Raw genomic sequence first — 18,854 nt, 5'->3', positions numbered from 1 at the left:
CAGATTTCCCCGCTGTTTCAAACTTCAGCAGGGCTGTTCTACGCACTTTGCTCCAAGTGTCACAGCCCCCGGACTCGCAGACCCGCCCAACCCTAGCTTTCCCACGGTCCAGCGCCGCCACCCCCGTCTACCACCCACACCCGGCCGGAGACGCCGCGTCCTTGGGGCTGGGGGCAGGGGACTGGCAGAAGAGAGCGCGCGCCAGTGTAAGGAAGGAGGTCCCCGCCGAGGCCTGGGCGCCGGCAGCCCGCGGAGAGCCCGGGGGCCGGGGAACAAGGAGACAGGAGGGCTGGAACCGTGCGGGGAAGGGCCGCGAGGAGAGCAGGGGCGCCGCCGGTGTCGCTGCACTCACTCTGCGTAGCCCGTGGCCCAGGGCAGCCGCCGGGTCTCCTTGAGGATGAGGATGGGGCGGGCGATGTGGTCGGCGCTGCACTCCACCTCGTCCTGAGACAGCCCCAGGAACTCGGGCCGCCCGTAGGGGAAGCGCAGGGGCAGGTCCGAGCCTCCGCCGCCGTGCTCGGAGCCTGAGCCGCCAGCCATGATGCCGCCCATGAAATTGGCCACGGCCGATTTCACCCGAGTGAGCATATTACTCCGGCGCGCGGCAGCGGCGGTGCGAGCAGGCGGCGGCGGGCGCACGGGCAGCGCGGGGCATGCAGGCTGCGGCGGGCGCACGGGCAGCGGGCCGCCGGGGCGCCGCGCGCGGGAGCCTAGTGCCGCAGGGGGCCGAGCCCCGGCCTCCCGCGCGCCGGGCCGCCGCCTGCCCCCGCGACGCTGCCGCCGCCCAGCGGCATGGAGCGGGCCGGCCGGCCGGGGAGACGCCGCGCGCTCCGGGAGGGCTGGGCGGCCGCGGCGGCAGCAGGTCCCGTGCCCGCCCGCCGCGCCCGGCTCCTGCGTGAGCGGAACTGAGCCCACCCGGCGAGCCCCGGAGCCGGCGCGGCTGCTGCCACGGCTACCGCCGCCGTCGAGTCATGTGATAATCGGCGGCGAGCGCTCCGGCTGCGCGGTGGCGAGGCTCAGCCCCTCCCCTGGCGCCCGCGGAGGCTCGCCCCGGGACCCGCGCCTCCCGCGGGAGGGGGAGCGGGCCGGGTCGTACCTGGCGGAGGGGATGGGGGCGCTGTGAGCCGCAGGCCGCACAGGTGTAGGGGCGTCACGTGGGGCCGCGCAGCCGGGAGAAGCCGGTTGCGGAATCCACTCGCGGGGAAATGCCGCCTGCGCCTTGGGGACGGGAAACTTCGGGAGCTGGAGGGGAAGGGGAGACAGGCGGAGCCCAGGCTCTGCGTCCTGCAGTGGCAACGAGGATCACCTGCTGAAAGAGACTTGTCAGAGCTTTAAAAAAACAAAAAGCAACAACCCACAATGGTTGCACAAGAATTATTGAAAATTCTCCCCTAGGCTTTTCTAAATTACTTTTTTCTTTCCTTACCACCCCACGCATCGTTATCTGCAGAGCAAACCCTGTTTCGAACCCAGAATAAGCTGAATGGCGAAGAAAACTAAAGAGCTGTAAGAATTCACAAGTAGTCACTAAGCACTATTTCACCTAGTACTTAGCTGCTTAATAAATTTATGCAAGCATTTTCCTCCAACAAAAGAAAAGTATCTTTCAAAGCTGACCCTGTTTACTATTTGACACTTAATGCAGCCTTTTCTTAATTCGAAACATTGTTACAAAATTATCTAAGGGCACTTGAAAACTAAAGGACTTTAAATAGGACACAGCGACTCAAATGCCAAAGTAAAAATGAATAACTGCTTGCAACGATAACATTTTTTGGTGATTTTGTATTAAAACACAACAAAAACGCGAAAAAACCGCTGAATGTGCTTCATCAGGGGTAACATTTGTTAAACACTGGCTTAAATTTTTTTTTTTTTTTTTTGCAAGAGAGCTGTGTCCTGCGCATGTTTACTTATTCTGTATCCTGTTCCTATGTTTACTTACCATTTAATTTGCCGGGATTCTGTGTTACTTGTGGAGTTCCGCACTGAATCAGCTCAGCAGGGAACACAGGCCCTCCCTCCTCTCCGTGAGTGGGGACAGGAGAGCAGCCCAGCTGTTGGAGGGGAGATAATTCTCTGAAGAGGAACTGGAATCCTTGCTCTTAGGGAAGGCCTGGATAAACCTCATTGATCCTTTTTTTTCCCCCCAGTATGTACAGTGTTTTTTAAAGACATTTTCCCCTTTGGATTTTTCATGAATAGGTAATCCAGTTTACCGTATACCAAATAATTATGTAAAACAAGAACATTCAACCTTTCAGTGAAATACCATTCCTGTCAATGAGTTCTTTTATTACTTTTCACAGTCCAGAAATGTAATTTTATCTCGGCCCCCTTTCTCTGATTTTAAAATTTAGGGCAGGATTTTAAATGATACAAAAACTAGATGTGCAAAAATGGTCTTCTCCACCTTTGCTTTGTTAAACTATAAACTCCCAAGGGAGGGGTGGCCCGTGGCTTAGCGGTTAAGTGCGTGCGCTCCGTTGCTGGGGCCAGGGTTCGGATCCCGGCGCGCACCCATGCACCACTTCTCCGGCCATGCTGAGACCGCGTCCCACATACACCAATTAGAAGGATGTGCATCTATGGCATAAAACTATCTACTGGGGCTTTGGCAGGAAAGAAAATAAATAAATAAAATCTTAAAAAAATAAATAAATAAACTCCCAAGGTGAAATTTCTGTCCTGTGTAGTGGCTAAACATCCAACCAACCACATGCTCTGGCATCCCCTGAGGCAGATAAACCTAGAATCCCTTTCTCCAGCTTTTGTGGCAGAACAATTAATTACCTTTTAACAATGTCCTGTGGCTACTTCAGTAACTACCCTCTATTGAGGTGAATTTACTCTGTTCTTCCCTTCGTTTCACTTGGTGGCAAGGCATTAGTATTTAATAGAAATAGGATTTTAAAAAATTTCCTGTCTGATTGATTTTCAATTTAAAAGTAGTACTTGATCATGGTCAATAAGTAAATAAAATCTAATAGTACAGAACTGGAAGTGAAAAAGTAAAAGACCCCAAAATGTTTCCCCAGGGGATCTCCACTGTTAATATTTTCAGTAGGCTTCCAAACTTTTTCTCAAAGAGGATATTTGGCATAATTAAATTTGGTAATATTAGCTAGATTTGTGAGCCAAAGTTTTGTACGAAGTTATTCTACTGTTTCTTTGTAACCCGATTATTATCTCTCATGGGAAGGTGTTGATATATCTTTAGCTTCGCACAGCAAACTTTATTCTACAAACAGCAGGCAAACAGAAATTCCATACCTGCTTTCCTGTGACTATTTCTATAGTAGGAGTGTTCACGGCTAACTAATAAATCTACTATCTTATCTTAACCCACCTGTAAGATCAGTGTCACATCCCAGGATTTTCCAGAGAAATATATTCCATGTAATTTACTCCTCAATAGTGTCATTCATGAAGATCAGTCCTTCAGCTAGTAGGTAAATCTTGATTAAAATGGGGTGGTCATCCCTTTCAGGGGCGCCCCTGAAAAAAGTGCCTTCACACCTATTGCAGATGCAAATTTGGGAATATCTGTGCTCCCAGCTTTAGGATTAGTGATTCCCTAAATTCAAATGGTGTAGTAATCAGGAATTGAGAGACCCTCAATGTGTTTATTACACATTCATCTCTCTTGTGTTCTCTTTCCCCCTGGAAAATGTGAGTTTGAAGCCTTTAGCATAACATTCATTTACAGAACAGATATATAGATCTTGTACTTTGATGCTCTTCCTATGAACATAATCTCCCTTCTAGGCTTATAGGACTCTGGTTTTGACTATTTAATGACTCTGTGCCATCATAAGACTATTTTCAAGAAAAAGGTCTAGATAATTTCTACAGGCAAAACATCAGGGATTCCGCCCAAATAGTTATTAATTACAAAAGAAAAGCATTATCTTACAGTGGAAAAACCTGGCAGACATCATCTAAAACAAGTGATCCAGGTTAACATCACAAGTAGTGGGATATATTAACATCCTGTCCCCGCTGACGTCACACACTAAGGACTCATCACTTCTGTAGTATTCTTCCCCAAATCCTTAACCTGGGTATAATCATGAGAAAACATGAGTCAAACCCAAACTGAGGATATTCTACAAAATAGCTGACCAGGTATCTTCGAAAATGTCAAGGTTCTGAAAGACAGGAACGTCTGAGGAGCTGTCACAGATTGGGGACAAAAGAGACACAACCTAATGCAATGCTGTACCAGTGTGTGAATTCTTAGTTTTGATGTCAACATTAGGGGAAGCTGGGTGAAGGGTATACAGGGACAAAAAATTTTTAAAATAATCTGGGACATTTTGGATTCAAGTAGAAAGAAAGCACATGCTCACCTGGAAGTCAGGCCAGGAGAAAGATGAATCCATAATGCCTTCCAGAACTCATCCCTCTCATGGCTGTAGGTTCATGCCTCCGTTATGGTGCTAACCCTGTCTGTATTGTAACTAGCAGTGTACCAATGTCTCCCCATTAGAAGGTAAATCCTATAGGGCAAGAACATTCTTATTCATCTTCGTATTGCCAGCACCTCGCCTAATGCCTAACAAGTAATGGGGTTCAGTTGGTAAATTAATTCTTAAAAATTCCATCCAGAGGAAATAACTTGTTTAAATGATCAAATCTATTATATTTATACCCTCTATTTTCTTAAGGATCTTTCTCCCTTTATCCCTTAAGATCTGTGTTTTCTGTAAACAGAACTCCCTTAACCTGTGATATTTAATAAGACAAGGCTTAGCTAACTTCAGTCAGTATCTAGATTGGTAATAACATGGATATCAAGTCATGTGGGTCTCTGCTTCATGGTAACCTAATGATATCATAACTAGGATATTATATTAAAATAGTCAACATTAACTTGTTTTTGCTCCAGAGATAAGGTATATTCTGGTTTCATATGTAATAAGGTACAGGCTGAAAATTCCGGACTTCTTAGGAGGGATTTATTTATTTCTCCATAGTAAACAAAGCTATTTATTTATAAATAACAATTTCCCATGAACCAAGAGATTTATAGCTAATTTTTGAGTACAGAGTTATAGAATACTGGCAGAATTTACATCCAGCAAATGCAGACATTCCCTGGATTACAAACACCTGATTTCAGAACAGCTGGCACATTCAGTCAATGGATTACACCTGACTTCCTATGATTTCCCATTGGCCACCTTCTATAGACTACTCTGTCCCTTGCCCACACTGTCCTAGACTGAAACCACTGCTTTGTAACTGGTATGGGAATTGTATAAACCTGAATCTCTTCCACAAAATTCCTGGTCCCATAATACCGTCTTTAGATTAGACTCTGAAATGTGCTGATTATCAGAATACTTATGTATAAAATGGAAAAAATAGTCATTGCAATCTCATAGGGCAGCTTCAAGGTCAGTGAGATAATAGTTGAAATATGATATAGCTAATGTTGGCCCAGGGTTATCACCCTTTTTTAGTTAAATCTATTTTTTTCCTTAGGGACTAGTTTTAATATTAACATTTTAAACCATTTCCTTTTTCTATTCTCCACTTATAATAATGAAAATAGCAATACCTACCTCATAGGATTATTTTCATGATTAAATGGACTAACATGAAAATTCCTAGTATTCTTCCTGATACAGAATGGGTGATTAATAACGCATAATAAGCATTATGATACTGACTGCACTCTGCTGAGGGAAGGGGAATTTACATACTTTGTTTCCAAGGCTCTTAACCATGTTACGAGTTAAACATTGTTTCTAATGTTCTTAATCAACACTACCAGTTTACTGTGGAAACTGAAGTTGGGAGAAGGTAAATGAGGCTCCCAAGACCACATAGCTAGTAATGAAGCAGTTTCCAGTCCCACTGGGTGCTTTAACATTCCATCAAAGAGAAAGTTTACTTTACAAAAGATTTTTTTTCCTACCTTTTCCAAGCAAAGATCTGGTATTTCAGTCATCTTGAGGATTTTGTTAATTCTCGATGGATTTGGAAATAAAACAATCCCTTAACAACCTTAAATAGAATGTTATAAGTACAAAAATATCATTTGGAAATTGTTCCAAATTCCAAACAAATTACTTTCCAGTGAGATTTTTAGATAGAACTTGTTTCTAAGTTGGGAGCTGCCGGGTCATACCAAAGTTGTACGAAAATTCTAAATTCTATTCAACTGAAAATATCTTTAAAAAATTATATTATATCTGTTTCCAAGCCTCACCATGTTAACTTCTCGTTTTAAATATGATTTATTCCCCCACTCTCCTACCATTTTAAAATTCCTGCTATCAGGATTATTTTTCCAAGGTAACAATGGCCTGAGTAAAGTAGCCAACGAAGATTGTTCACTGAATGGGAAATTCACTGTTTGCTCAGAGACGGGCATGTGGTTTGCAAAAATTCAGAAATCAAGCAACTAAAGACAGCTTCTTAACTAAGAACTATCAACTCAAATTACTTTTCGTTCTCTCAAAAGATCAGTCTTACTCTATGCCAGGATATGTGACAGCTATCTAGAATGTCTTGAAATGCAGAATTAGATGCTTTGTCCTTTTTGTCATCAACTGCATTTTGAATCGAAGTAGAGAGACTTTTTATGCTTGCCTGTAAATATTTTTAGGGTCCGCTTTCCGAAACCAAAACAAAGTGGAATGTCCCATCAAATAATCTCATCTTTTATTCAAAAGCAAGACTCCTCCCCTGACTCCAATTACTCTGGTTATCCTTTCATAATGAACATATCTTACTTTTAGCAAGTTTTTCCTTACGTCTACTTCAGTGAATTTAAAAAATAAATTTCTTGTCTCAATTCTCTTCTAACTCCTTTGGCGGTGGAAAATTGGCATATCAGATTGCGCTCCCTGCCCCAGCAGGAGCAGAATCACCTGTAAAATTGCTAGAAAAGTAAATTCTCTGGCCACATTCCAGATCTATTGAACTAGAACCCTGGGGGTGAGACCTAACAATCTGGTTTAACAAGCCTTCCAGATGATTCTGATGGAAACTGTTTGAGAAACACCGGCATATGGAAAATGAGTGCTATTTACTTATGGACAGGCAGACAAGGAAGTGCAGGGAACATATCAAATCAGAAAATAAGCAACTGGCCAAGTGCTTTGATTCTAAATGCATACAGACCAAGAACAGCCATGAATGAGACCCATTAACTGGATCCATTCAGATCCATATGAACTGGCTCTTTCTGTTGGGTTTCTGTGGGCTTATGTTAGTGTGAAACCCTAAGTACATTCACTGTGGGCAGATATGTGAATTCTTCAGCATATGGGAAGCTGGAGAGAAGGAAGAATTGACCACTGCCTCCTGATTGTCTCCCAGGCTGGATTATCCAACAGGCAGGCTGTCTGTGCACATGTTTCCGTCACGTGCCAAGCAGGGGCAGAAATAAAAAGTAATACACAAATATATTTATATAAATAAGTACATTTATGTAAATATAAATTTCAATATAAATAAATATTTATATATAATGTACATTTTTAAAATCTACTTTTTTGGTAATGTTTTTTGAAAGTACCAAAATGGTCATCATTAAAAACACAAAACGCTTTTGGCCTTCCTTATGCTTGTTGTATGGTTTTGTATTGTTTTTAGTTTACTTGCTGGGATTAGGGCACTAGATATAATCTTTCGGTGCCTGAGGCCTCCATGGGTTTTAATCTGGCTCGGAATTCTCCACCTGTGTGTCTCCCAGGCACCTCAAATTCAACATGTCACAAATAGGATTCATGATCTTCCTGTGACACTGCTTCTCCTCCTCCTGAGACTATAGTCTCAGCTGATGACATTAGGATCATCTCTTCACTCCCCTTTCTCATCTTCCCATATCAGCCTGTCAATCAGTTTTGTTGATTCTGCCTTCCAAATACCTCCCAAGTCTGTCTCCCCCTGACTGTTCCACAGCTACCAATTTTGCTCAGTTCTTCATTATTTCATACTCAGATTCCACAGCAGATTCTTGCTGGTCTTCAGGTGGAGCTGTCTTCCACACAACAGCTAAAAGGATTTTATAAACACAGCATCTGGTCATGTGACTTACTTTCCAGTTTCAAACTCTTCAGTCGGCCATTTGGTTGAAATCCTTACCAGGAGCCTTCATGATCTGATCTGGTCTTGATTACCTTTTTAGGCACAAGTTACCATTTCCTCCATCCCAACAACTCTGTGCTTCAGCCTTACTCATTACTTGTTGTTTCTAGAATCTGATGCCCTTGACCCCCACCCTCTTGTCTGAACAGGCTGTTTTCTTTTGCTTGAAATGCTGCAAGCCCTTCTCCTGCCCCTCCCCCACACCCAGTGGCTAACTCCTGTTTTTTCATGTCCCCCACATACCTTCAGCAGTTAGGAGCGTCCTTCTCTACAGTCTCTTAAGTACTTTTACATAACTCTGCCTATAATCAGAACACATCACATTGTGTTAAAATTATCTGATTCCTGTGATGTAAGATAATTGAAAAAAAGCAGGCTGTTTCTTTTTTCTCTTTGAATCTACAATATTTATCATACATTATATATATTATATAAAGGTTGAGGAAATAAATAACTATGGAAAAGAGGGGATGGCAACAAGAAGTGTCTCATTTAAAGGCCAAATTAGAGACATTTTAGTAGTACTTTCTAGAATAAAAGAAGATGAAGATAAAAGATTCATAAACCTAGGCCAGTATCCATACCATTCTGATTTTGGTGTCCAGGAGTTACCAGATTTATTACAAATGTCCTCAGAATACAAGTCAGGTGATTCCATATGTTGAAAATCATTTTACTTGATACATTTGGAAAACAAAACTGTGTTCTAAATTTGAATATAAAGGTATTTTGAATGCACTTATACTTAATGCCTTTGGCCTTTCTATTAAAGCAAAAATAAATACATGGAAAATGTCTGTTACTGAATTTTCAGTTTGAAATTCAGAATCAGTTTTTATGAATATCGTGGTTTTTCATGAATACCACCCATCAATGATTTCTATCTGAAAATACCTATCTCATCCACCAATTTTTTCTTTCCCAGTAAATGTTTGTTTTTATTATTTTACTGTCATATTTTCAGAAATTACCAAAGATTGTAAAGCATGACAGTTAAAAATCAACTTAGTTTTTTAAAGAACTAACTGGAGTCATTCTAAAACGTAGTTGGATTGGAAGTCTGAAGAAGCTTACTAGTGTAGGGGAGGGAAAACTATTCCTCTACTCTCTAGGTTCTTCTGGCTGCTCTAAGAGTTAAACTGACATGAGACAGAATAACAGGAGAAAATCAAACAAAGTTTAACAACATATATACATGGAGGAAATCCAGGAAAACTGAATAACTCATCAAAATGGCTGAAGCTACCACCTTAAATACCATCTTCAGCTAAAGACAAAGGAGGATGTTGGGGGTAGTGGTTTGAGACTTCAAAGGAGAGGAAGGCAATTCACACAGAGGTGGAAAAGCAAATGTTTGGTAAACGTTTGCCATGCCTTGCAGGGACAATGAGAGATGGAGCGGACTTTGATCAAATGGGTCTTGCTAGGTTCCTCCCTGTCTGTCACACCTATTTTACATTATACTATACCTATGGTATTAGCTCCTTCCTGGAACAGGCCTTCTATCTTAAATTCATTTAGGCTGTTAGGGGGAAGGTCAAAGTTTCGTCCTGAGTCTTTTGTTCTTAAAAATAATCAAGCCAAAGAGACACATTTTGGGGTGGCAAATTCTGATCCCCCACACTAGCAATTAGTGTTTATGTGTCAGAGCACATGTAATACCGTGCTTTTTCACCAATGGGGTTCATCAGTATTAGGTACTGAAACTTTGCAGAATAATTCAGAATTTTTTATCATTGAGACATTCTAGAATAACGTACTCAAAGTGCCTGGAGTGTGCCTCGCACATAGTAGGTATTTAATAAATTGTAGCTATCATTTTCACTGAAATCCCCCTGTGTGAAAGGTAATTAAAAGCTTGTTTCTGGCCTCTGAACATACCAAGAGTCTCCCAGCCCCAGAAAACGGTGGATAAGACTTAAACCTCAATTATGCAATCAAAGATGGAAACTCATTCCTCATTCTTTCTGCCAAAGAGAGTTTACAAGTAGATTTCCACAAGAATACAAAAATATCACTCATTTCTTTTTTCCACAGAGGAAATGATGGAAAACTTTAAAATCCTCTGCTAATGTTCTCACTACCTTTCTTGTTTTTTGTTCTTTACTCTGAATACACTCTGCATCACAGCTGGACATTAAAAATTGGAAAGACAAGGAATTCATTTACTATGTCTCAGTTCCATGTTTCAATTCAGCAACTCAAATTACCTTTTCTTTTTACCCCTGTCTCAACTACCCAGAAAAGCCTTTTAAACAAAGCAGTTAATTCCCCTCATCTTTCTTCTTCATCTCACTCCATGAAACGTGTTTTCTAGAAAGGGAACTTGGAGAGAGAAGGCAGGCTGGCTGGTCTGAATTAAGTCTGTGAAGAAATGGGATAAGGGGACCATGATTCCCTCTTGAGGCTTCAGTGTTACTCCACTTGTTTATTTGAAAGACTAATTCCCTGCTTGGACTAGATTCAAATAGAAGTAAAAGTTTATTCATTCCAAAGACATATGTAAGTCATTTGCAGTTACACATACCTATGGATCTCTGGATTTTTGCCTCTTAGTATATGTTATTGGGAATCACAACATTTGCCTTTAACCTTTTTAAAAAATATTTTCGTCATTAGTGCAAGATCAGTACCTGGCAAAGTCACCAGTCCTCATTATACATGGTATGGAAAGATGCAGAGAGTTTGAAAAAAGCAAACAAATTTTTGCCAACATTTACTGATTTTTTAGATAAACAAACAACTAAGTACTGGATTTTTCAAAGACCCTTTTATCTGTAATTTTAAGGAATTCCTTTGTGGAGTCTACATGAAGTGCTATGTCCTTTGCTCTTCCTTTTACAAATTCTCTTAAGTGTTCCATTTATCAAGCAAGACCGGTTCTTTTCCCATGATTTTAGAGAAAAATGGATGAGGCTTTATTCTTCAAAAATGACGTTCTGATCCTCCTCTGTGTCATAAAAGACCACCACTCTAAGATTATATTTTCCACTCCACTCCTTCCTGGAGCTGAGCCTTTTTTCCATTCTGTTTCTGTCGCATGGGATAGCGTTGGGTTTTTCCTTCCTTTCAGTATTGTATTTTTCCAACTGCTGTCCCGCCACTTTCTTAGTAGAAGCATTTTTCTTTGGAAACACATATCTGCTTCTTTGTTTGCTTTAGCTTCGGGGTCCGTAAGAAAGACTCCACCGCTTAGTCAGCTGCCCAATTTCAGGGTTAGGTTACAGGAGGATGGCAGACCATAACAGCAGCAGTTAGCTCTTTATGGCCATACTCAAGGGAAGAGTACGAACCGCCACAGCCTGGCGAAAACCCTGTGTGGTGGACCAGTTTTTCTAGAAAAACAAACCGAAGGCACTTCTGGCTCTGGTATGCCATTTTGCTTGTTAGAAGATAAAAATACTATGCTTGACCAAGGGTGAGAGTATCACCCTCTTAAACAACCACTGTGTTCCTTTGAATTGAATACCACAAATATTTGCATAATGTCAGAACACTCTGTAGAGGAGTCACTGGTGTGTGTAGTCTATTGGTAATGAGGAACAAAACCTGATTTTGAATTGTTGGAAAACATTTGGCTATCTTAAATTACAAAGAACAATGACCATAACACATTAAAGGTTCCTGTCAATAACTAGATTAAACTAAATATGCATTAATGTTTTGGTCAAGTAGACAATGTACTTATTTTTCTTTTTAAGGAAAGATTTTTAGGTTACTTGGAAAAATATAGAATTTCAATGTAGGGTACAGTTGAGAACAAACAAACCTATCTTTGCTTTGGAGAACGCCAAAAACAAAAGTTGTGCAATAAGCCAGGTTTGTCCTCTCTGTCTTCTCCCCAGTTGTACCCACTTCTATCCCCAGAGACCATCCCAAACACCGTGTTAGGAGATCAGCCTTTCCCAGGCTCTTGGCCTCTAGTGCTGCCCCAATTATTCAGACCTCTGTCTCAACTTTTCTTCCTCTTTCCTCAAGTCCAGCCATCTCAGTCTTGTGCCCCGATGATGAGTTGGATCACCAAATCTCTGCTCTTCTGGCCAGGAGAAAAAGTCATGAGCCACCTTCTCAGACCTGAAAATATATACTCAGTATGTTGAACAACCATATCCCACAGATCGTGTTCGAAATGCAGCCTTGTTTTTGTCTCCAATAGCTCTTTATTTTTTATTCTTTTGTGAGGAGATCCGCCCTGTGCTAACATCTGCCAATCCTCCTCTCTTTTTGCTGAGGAAGATTGGCCCTGGGCTAACATCCATGCCCATCTTCCTCCACTTTATATGGGATGCCACCACAGCATGGCTTGCCAAGCGGTGCGTGGGTGCGCCCCCGAGATCTGAACCAGCGACCCCCGGCCGCCGCAGCGGAGCACGTGCAGTTAACCACTTGCGCCACTGGGCCGGCCCTCCAATAGCTCTTTAAAATTGATTGGGAGTAGAGGGCAGCTGATTTCCCTTGATCTTCATTAAGAAAAATTATTAAAAACTTGGACCTAAGGCAGGAGGATAGCTATATGTTCTGTCTGTGTCATACCGGAGTATTGTCTCACAGCCACACCCAATTTTCTCAGGGAACGAGAAAATTGTTTGTTACTGCTGATTAGGGCCCACGTTTTGTGATGTTGCATGTTAACCTTTAGATTTTTGTCCGGTAGAGATGCAAATGACTTCTGTCTGATAGAAAACAAATAACCCAAAGGTTATGATTTTATTGCCCTGCAGGAATTGAATCATTTTAGTTTCTAATCTCTCAATCTTCTAGCCTCATTCAGTTCCCCCAAATATTCAGCTTCTCAAATGCTCATTGAGCCAGCATTAACATCTTTCTGGCTCTCTCACCAGTGAGTTAAATTAATTTGACACATGTTTATTTTATGCTTATATGCGAGTCACGTTTTTATCTTTTGAAAATTATACTTTGCCATCCTAAATGGAGACCCAGGCAGGCATATCTTTTCTGATCACTCTCAGAAAATAACAAGTCCTCTACTTACTTCTGGTAAAAACAGTTTCAATTCAGTAACTAGAATGTCCCATCTTGTTTAATTATCAAAACTCTGAACTCCTCTCCTCCAGCCTGGGGCAGCCTCAGGACGGAAGTCTGCAGTGGGAGAAGGGCATGCGGTTCTTCTGCTCTATCGTCTTTCTACTCACCAGGTGTGTTGAGGTTTTGGACCCCACTAGAGTCAAAGGTGAGGGGGGTATGTGGAGAGAAGTAAGAGAAGCAGCCAAGGCTTGCTTGGCTCAGCGGCTACACACACTCTATCCGAGGCCACCAGTTCATGCTGACATCTCTGCTAGGCCCTTCTCTCATGCAGGTCTGTTGACTGGGGCAGATGAAAATCTGTTGGATTCTTTTATCAGCCCCCGGGCAACCAGAGGGGCCACCTCATCTTCTTTCTGCAAAAGATCTCAGTCCACTCCAGGTGGCCCTACTGAGCAAGACCCAATACAACCCAAGCCATTGGTCCTTGGGAATGCACATCCTTTGCCCCACAAAACTCTGAGAATATAGGATGATGCTACAAGGGCAACCCTCTCCTGCTACTCTCAGTAAGTAGTTGGCGCTTTCTCTCACCGTCTAGATTTCCCAGGTGGGAATCAGGCCCTCTGTCCAGAGCCACTTTAAGCTTTCTCTTGTGTGAGTCAGGCCCTGGTATTCTGTGTCTCCAAATTTAGGGAACACAGTTCTCTGAGGGGTCATCTTTATGCTTGGGGTTAGAAGTTTGCACCTCTCATGCAAAGTGGGAGGGTAGGTCAGGGCCTCTGGCCTCTCCAAAGTAATCTCTTCATCAGTCCAACTCCTGCCCACTCTCTAGACTTTTTATTTGATTTTCAATTGACTAAGGGGATCAGGGACTGAGGGACAATTTCTCAGGTCCATTTCTTTTGTAAATCTGCATATGGTAGTGGTGGTGTAGGGGGTCGCCTCACTCTTGCTTTGGTTCTCTGGTTATTGCCTCACTCAAACTGAGTTAGAAAGAATCTCATTCCAATTTCCTGTTACATCCACATTTAAACTCACTGAAAATGAGCAAATATAGGAGGAGAGTCTCCACCATGTCAGGAGACACGCTGGGATTGAAACACACCCACGAAGCGATTATCTGCTCAGTCCAGGAGTAAAGTTGGCTTTGAAATAAAGGCAGAAGCTTTATGAATATGGCCAATATTCAGCAAAAGGCATACATTTTCCCTTCATACACATATGGTGGAAATATGTGTACGTTAAAAACCCATATTTGTCATGGACTTGGGGTGGTCCATGCAACCCACCTCCATCTCCTCAACTTTCATTTGCTATTCATTTATTGATTCTCCAAGTCAGGCATGGTGTGAGGTGCTGGGGCACACAGTGCTGAACTAAACAATCATGCCCCCAACTTTCCAGAAGCTATAGAAGACTGAGTGTGTGTCAGGTTTTATCGCGTTCTCATCTCCCTCTCCTCCTCCTCACTCACCCTTCACTTAGAGAAATCTTAAGCGACTGAATGGATTTTCACAAGCTTCTGACCTTTTCCCCCCACTCCCTGCCTCTCCTCACCTTGTGGTTTCTTGCGAATTATGACTCTCATACACTGGACTAACCCTGCAAATGATTACATTTTTATACTCCTTCCTTCACATCCTTAAGATTGTACTGGAAAAACACTCACTTTGGAATTAGATCTGGATTTGCAGACCAATTCTGCCATTTATTGTTAACTTTGTGACTTGGGCAACTTAATCTCTATGAAGCTTGGTTTCTTTCTCCACGTGTAGGACTAGTACTGTGCAGCTGAAGTTGCTGTATTAACCGAGATGATGTCTTCAAATGCTGACGTGAAGTAGATACTCCTTGAGTGAACTCTCCTAGGAGTTTCCTTTCTCTTCCTCTTGTTTTTGAGGCACCGCTTTCAATTTGGGTACAAGGCTGAGGTTTACTATCAAAGCAATTTTATCTTCTATGTTCTTAAAACTAAAAGTCATTCTGTGTCTTTGCCATTTGGAGCATGAAATTATCTACCCTCGTTGTACACGATAGGATTATGGCTATGCTTTTTATCACATTCTAAATAGCTGCTTAAATAACTGTGCCGCCTCACAGACACGAACCAGACTACGGTGCTTCTTCTTCTCCATTCTCCCACTGTATCCTTTCTCTTTAGTATTTCTTTAGGATGCTTGTGAAGACTCACAGGTCTTTAGACATCATTAACTCGCTTCTTAGAATGGAGCAAATAATAGATTTAGCTGTTAGTCACAAAGTTAGTCCAGGATTTGTTCAATGAGCAACTCATGTGTGACAATTTGTGACCAATCAATGAGAAATTGATATTTTGGAAGGGACATAGAAAGTGCTATGACAGTCATGAGGCATCATCTTAAGAGCATGAAAACTGATTGCATCAGTACCTCCTGGCTTCAACTCCAAAGCATCAACAGAGTGGTGGATTGTTAACTCCCACCACACCCCTAGATTAACATCAGATTGACCTAGTTTTTCAGCCTATCCCTCATTTCTTATTCTCCACTCAACTCACCAAGACTCATTCAGCACTTTATGTGGGGACAGCTGGACTGGAGAGGTCAATGCCCTTGGATAGTACACAGTTACTACCACCAGTCATTGAAACCTTAGTTATAACTCTCCTCATTGGCCTTGGGCGGAAACCAGATCCCTCATGAAAAGGCAAATGGACAACTGCCGAAGGTGTTAGAGATCACCTAGGGTCAACATGATGTTTGATTTTTCTAATTGATTTTCTAAAAAATCATTGAAACCTTTTTTGGTGTGTGTGAGGAAGATTAGCCCGGAGCTAACATCCATGTCCATCTTCCTCTACTTTATGTGGGATGCTGCCACAGCATGGCTTGACAAGTGGTGCGTGGGTCCACACCCGGGATCCGAACCTGTGAACCCCAGGCTGCCGAAGCGGAGCGCAAGATCTTAACAACTATGCCACTGGGCTGGCCCCTGAAACGCTTTTTTTTTTTTTTTTTAATGAATGTATAAGATCATCTTAAATAAAACTAGTAAAAGATGGCTAGTCTGGTTAAAGCAAGGGTGGGCATCTAGAGCTCTACCCCATCAGCCCCTCCTTATCCGGGTTATTTCTGAAAATTCCACATGCTCTGCAGGTCATAGTCTGAAAAGCTAATCTAGGTCAACCCTTCCATTTTGCAGAAAAGGAAACTGAGGCTCAGAGATATGGAAAAAACTTACTCAAGATCATGTAGTGATTAGTGGCAGATTTATTCAGATGCTAGTCAGGGTTTTCAGTTTTTTTGGTCTGTTACTGTTGTTTACACCATTCTGCCACTTTGCATGATGGCTAAATAGTGCTAATGGGCTAGGACTAGGATGAGGCAAGTAAGGTATCTAGGGTGTGAAATTTAAGGAGGCCCTACCTCTCAGGTCTGTGCAAGTGCCGACTCTGCACTTGCAGTGCCTTGAGAGTGAGTGCTTCCTTAAATTTTGTGCCCTAGTTGCCTTGTTTGCCTCCCTAATCCCAATACTGCTTTCACTTATATTTAAAATAGGAAATATAAGTATTTACTTATATTTACAAATGTGCCATATGTTCCTTCTAGCTCTTGTTTCTTGCCCTCTTCTCTTTGTCTTTCCCATTAGACTGTGAATCTTGGACATCAAAGACAATGTCATTCATCCTTATATTCCCAGGGTTTGGTTTAGTACATGGGAAATACGGGAACTCAACAGTGTCTGTTGAATGGACAGATGGGTGGGTGGATCTAAATTCTGTCTTTTATGAAGTCCTTCCTGACATCTCAAATCCACCTTGATCTTTCCATCATCTGAACTCATAACACATTATCTGAATAACTCAATTCACATTTAATCACGTATGCTGATATAACTTTTATGTTTGTGTAACTCTTGTACATCAATTTAATTTTCTAATGCTCTGTCTTTATGCCTAATTAGATTTATTTAATTAAGAGAAAAAACCAATTTCTGTTCTTCTTTGAATTCTCTCAGCAGCTCTAGAAGATTCTGTACACTGGGGGCATGCGGGAAATAGTTCTTCAATACATGAATGAAGAATGAAGGAATGAATCAGTCAATCAATAAATGGCATTTTCTCAGTTGAAAACAGAGTATACAAAATTTGGTAACTGTTTTTAAGTCCTAACTTGCCTACTAACTGGCTAAGTGACCTTGCACAGATCATTTCACCTCTTTGGCCTTAGTTTCTTGTGATCTTTTTTTTCTTTTTGGTGAGGGAGATCAGCCCTGAGCTAACATCTGTGCTAATCCTCCTCTTTTTGCTGAGGAAGACCGGCTCTGAGCTAACATCTATTGCCAATCCTCCTCCTTTTTTCTTTTTTCCTTCCCCAAAGCCCCAGTAGATAGTTGTATGTCATAGTTGCACACCCTTCTAGTTGCTGTATGTGGGACGCGGCCTCAGCATGGCCGGAGAAGCGGTGCAGCAGTACGCGCTCGGGATCCGAACCCGGGCCGCCAATAGTGGAGCGCGTGCACTTAACTGCTAAGCCATGGGGCCGGCCCTGGCCTTAGTTTCTTTATATGTAAAATGAGGAAGTGGCCTGAGTGATTCTGAAGCTATCGCCAGCTCTAGCACCCTGAGAATTGTGAATTTAGAAATCTGTGGTGCAAAAGTTGTATAGGTCGGGTATAAATTTTGCTACTATGAATCCACTTGTCATTCTAATAGAAATTGCCTAAATGTAGTTGATGGCCCAATTTTTAAGTGTTCAGAGAGTCCTGAAATTATGAACAGACTGTGTGTCAAAATTAACTGGTAATGTACTAGGTATGTTATGGTTGAACTACCTTTTGTGGTCTAGCCTGGAAATAAAACACCTGGTATATAGAATTAATAATATTTCAAGTATACATATTCATTTATAGCATTATTTCTATGGGAAAATGCCTTCATAATTCTAACTCGTATCTTCAAGAACAAATCTCCCCAGGTTAGTCCATGGAGAAGGAGAATGGTAAGGGATGGAATGCTCCCATGACTTTAACCACAGTACTTAAAAAAAAAAAAAAATCAAACATTGCATCTTCAAATTTCTATCTTGATTCAGAAAGCCATTAGCACATAACAAGGTCGAAGTGAGTATTTTATTACTTCAAAAAAGTAAAACAGATCCTTTAAAATAACCAATTATATAATGTTCTCCTTTAGCTATTTTCAATATTTACTTTTTCTTCTGTAAAATAAATACAAGACTGAAAATGGCTTGTTAAAAATTCTTTAGAGAAATATGAGTAATATTCTGAGAAACTCCTGGAAAAGACTTAACTCCTTTCTCACCTGCTTTTCCCACAATGTATTTAATTCAATTTCCACTGTTAAAAAGCCATGGAGATTCCCTATGTGAATGATGTCCATGTTTGGTGACTAAATTAACCATATGACAAAATTGCTATTTTCTTAAGGAAAAGTATAGATTCATAGGAAGTATGTGGTGGTTCATGGTGGGCCCCATGTCATCCTGGAATTCATTGTTCTGAACTACGGTCTAGGCATTTCAATTGATGGCAACTAACCAACTTTGCATACACCTTGCAATTTCTCCCCTAAGTCCCCCTTTATCTAGGCCTGCGTTCACTTAACGAATTATCACTGGGTATAAACAAGAGTGCCAGGCTCTGTGTTAGATCTGACAACTTAATTATTTTACATGGCTGTCACTTACTGGTCTCTCAGATGCTAGTACTTTCCATCTAGTTCCTGTTGATCACAGTTGGCAAGTTAAGCTTTCTTGAAAATT

At 41.8% G+C, this 18,854-nt stretch overlaps 1 protein-coding gene across 2 annotated transcripts in view; it reads right to left on the bottom strand.

Moving 5' to 3' along the window:
- The window catches only part of PPM1H (protein phosphatase, Mg2+/Mn2+ dependent 1H), a 247,660-nt gene extending 246,740 nt beyond the window's left edge, over nucleotides 1–920 (bottom strand). Inside the window, exon 1 of one of the 2 annotated variants that reach the window (XM_087442091.1) lies at nucleotides 353–920. In XM_087442091.1, the coding sequence (XP_087298217.1) occupies nucleotides 353–588 (236 nt within the window). In that variant the 5' untranslated portion in view covers nucleotides 589–920. The remainder of the gene's footprint in view (nucleotides 1–352) is intronic. The other variant, XM_004429361.3, reaches the window with a different exon arrangement.
- Between the last annotated feature and the right edge of the window lie 17,934 nt (nucleotides 921–18,854).

The sequence above is a fragment of the Ceratotherium simum genome, chromosome 17 (assembly GCF_057802395.1).
Source record: "Ceratotherium simum simum isolate JZ-2026a chromosome 17, ASM5780239v1, whole genome shotgun sequence".
In the NCBI taxonomy this organism is placed as follows: domain Eukaryota; kingdom Metazoa; phylum Chordata; class Mammalia; order Perissodactyla; family Rhinocerotidae; genus Ceratotherium; species Ceratotherium simum.
The sequence above is the reverse complement of the archived record's forward strand: the minus strand, read 5'-3'. Positions and strand labels throughout refer to the sequence as shown.